This window comes from Aphanomyces astaci (assembly GCF_000520075.1).
Source record: "Aphanomyces astaci strain APO3 unplaced genomic scaffold supercont1.65, whole genome shotgun sequence".
NCBI lineage: Eukaryota > Oomycota > Saprolegniomycetes > Saprolegniales > Verrucalvaceae > Aphanomyces > Aphanomyces astaci.
Genome location: NW_009798328.1, coordinates 167,966 through 170,545, shown reverse-complemented (window position 1 = coordinate 170,545; position 2,580 = coordinate 167,966). Strand labels below are relative to the sequence as shown.

General features: G+C 44.2%; 1 protein-coding gene across 1 annotated transcript; it reads right to left on the bottom strand.

Moving 5' to 3' along the window:
* Positions 1 to 2,148: 2,148 nt before the first annotated feature.
* Positions 2,149 to 2,523, bottom strand: H257_15021 (hypothetical protein; the record flags this gene model as incomplete). The annotated part of the gene is made up of 1 exon (XM_009842992.1): positions 2,149 to 2,523. The coding sequence occupies one exon, from the start codon at positions 2,521 to 2,523 to the stop codon at positions 2,149 to 2,151; it is 375 nt and encodes a 124-aa protein (XP_009841294.1).
* Positions 2,524 to 2,580: the final 57 nt, after the last annotated feature.

Sequence of the window (2,580 nt, the reverse complement as noted above, 5' to 3'; positions counted from 1 at the left end):
TCCTCATGCAATACTCCACGTATTGGTATGCAACCTAGCCCAGTACACGCAGAACATTGTCGTGTATGTACTGGGCTATTCCGTAGTTAATAATGTTTTGAATTGGCGGAGGAGTAGGCTCCTTCAATTTTGGGAAAGCGCTTTCGCCCAAACGTACGGTAGAGCACCGGCTGATGTAAACATAGATCTGAGTGCTTGCGATTACCATTTTATTATATTGAGCTTTTAGTGTAAGCTTTCTCAAGATATTCAATGGACTACTGTTTATGACTATAGTTTAGTAAGCATAGTACAATGCAGTACACAATAGAAGTCTAATTTGACAGTTATATCTTATCTGTACAGAAAGTGCAGTACATACAGTATGTAGTACCGTACGTAATACTAGTATTCCAGTAGGTACAGTACATTACAACGAACTAACTTTCATTACAAGTTTGTATTGAAGAACACGTATTTTGGAAGAGCCAGTTTGAGGCCAGTGGAGTTCAAAACCTTCAACTTCGAAATTCGAATCAATTCATCGACTATGCGTTGTGCGAGCTATTTAGAATTGCGTAAAGTGGCCTGTGGGCTGAGATGTGGAGAACCGAAGTTAGAGTGTGCGGTGAACTAAATTCGAAGTGCGCAGAGCACAGTAAATTGAAGAATGTGGAATGAAGAGCGCTCGAAAAGGGTTAGGTTTATTTCAACAATGAACGATGACCAGTGCATTGTATCCGGATTAACCCAACGGTTAATTATGCGGATGAACAATTGAGAGTCTGACACTTTTGGATTGGACTAGTGGTGGTGTGGGTGAAGACGTGGTGTTGTAGGCGGAGACGCGGTGTGGTGGCTCGCAGTGTCGTTACGCTTGTGTTCCTTGGTCACAGTGTCTTTGGACGCTATCCAATCCCAAAGAAAGATATCTATCTAACCTGTTTAGCAACAAGACAACTTGCAATCGAATGAAGGATGTTGCCTCAACGACCGATACTCGACTAGCTATACCAAAATACGGTATTGCAGCTCAACTAATGGTGTGCACAATTATATCTGTCTATCATCATTAGGAACGAGACATCTAGACAAATTACACGCTGTAGGAGTGGTGTTGTGGGCGGAATTGTATTGAACCTACGTAGTGTATATATTGTATTGATCGGCCACAGTTATATCCATCCCAGGATACAATGATATCTGTCTAACACGTGAAAGTTAGAATCAAAGCTAAATACGACGACCACTACCACGACGAACCATGGTACATCGAGCGCTATCATAACATCCGTATTTGAACACAATGTACACAAGTGATAACAATCTAATCTATATAGAACCCGGACATCGCGATTTATCACCGAATGGCAAGCGATTGATACACCCCATAGAATGATATTGGCTGAAATTGTGCTGCTGCCTGACCATTAGAAGTATCAAACACCGCGACCATGTTCTTTGGAAAATTGTACTTTGGAATGAACCACGAGCTTATGACAACGAAACGCTTATATTAGAAGGTTAAACATCGTGATAATTGCAATGAGCTAGGACAACTTTGATTCAATTATGGAGCAAACGCCCATGACTTCACATTTGAGTACCATGTAAATGGTCCATTCCCATTATCGCGTTTGTGCTTTGAAGTGCGAGTGGATGTAGCAAAACGACCAGGGATGAAATCGTGGTCGAGAAGAACATCGCACACAACAGCACTGTAGAGTAAGAGCATGTTGGAGCGTTTTGCCTCGCCAGTCGCATGACAAGTGCACGATTGGAGGTCCTCAATGGACGCAACGTCATCCGCAGCAACAAAGAACACTGTAAGTACAGAAGACCCAGCAACACGTCGATCAGTAAAAACTACTGAGCCGCGCTAGTGCAGGTCGGTCAACTCGGTCTAAGAACGCTTCGGCCTCATCAAGCAAGTCGATCATAGCTCCAAGCGGCGCTATCGGAGAGCTTTACATGCGCCCAAGGATGCTGACGCGACGCTTAGGTTCTGGAGTTCCCGCGCTGTGGTCAGTGTCGTCTGCCTTTCGCTTGGGATGCTTCATTTCAAATTGGAAAATGCACACTTGATCAAATTAGAGAAAGGACTACATGAATTAAATGACGAAATATTCTTCAACAATGTTATAAGACAGAGAGCATGTATTCAATCAATTAGTCGTGTGGGCGTGCTGGAAATTCATCGTACACCTTCGCGGCAAGGCGACGTTGCTTCGAAACCTGTGCTTCGAGGGTCGCTTCAGCCGTTTCGAGTCGTCGCTTGAGATCCCGGACTTGGTACTCCAACACATGTCGTGACACTTCCATACAGGTCGTATGTCGCTGGAGATCGCTCGTAATAGCGTGAGATTTGTTTTTGGCAAATTGCAGCCATTTCTGACGCATGTCATGGAACGTGGTCGGGAGTTTCGATTTTTTCATCAAAGTCGCCAGTTCTGCAATGTAGGAGTGAATACCGAGCGCGTTATCAGCACAGTGTAACGGCAAGTAGTTGACTTTGTACTTCTTTTTCCCATGGAACCGTCCCATGCTGTACATTGTGTAGTCGCACGGTACAGTCTTAAGAATCCGGCGCCAACCGGTCCT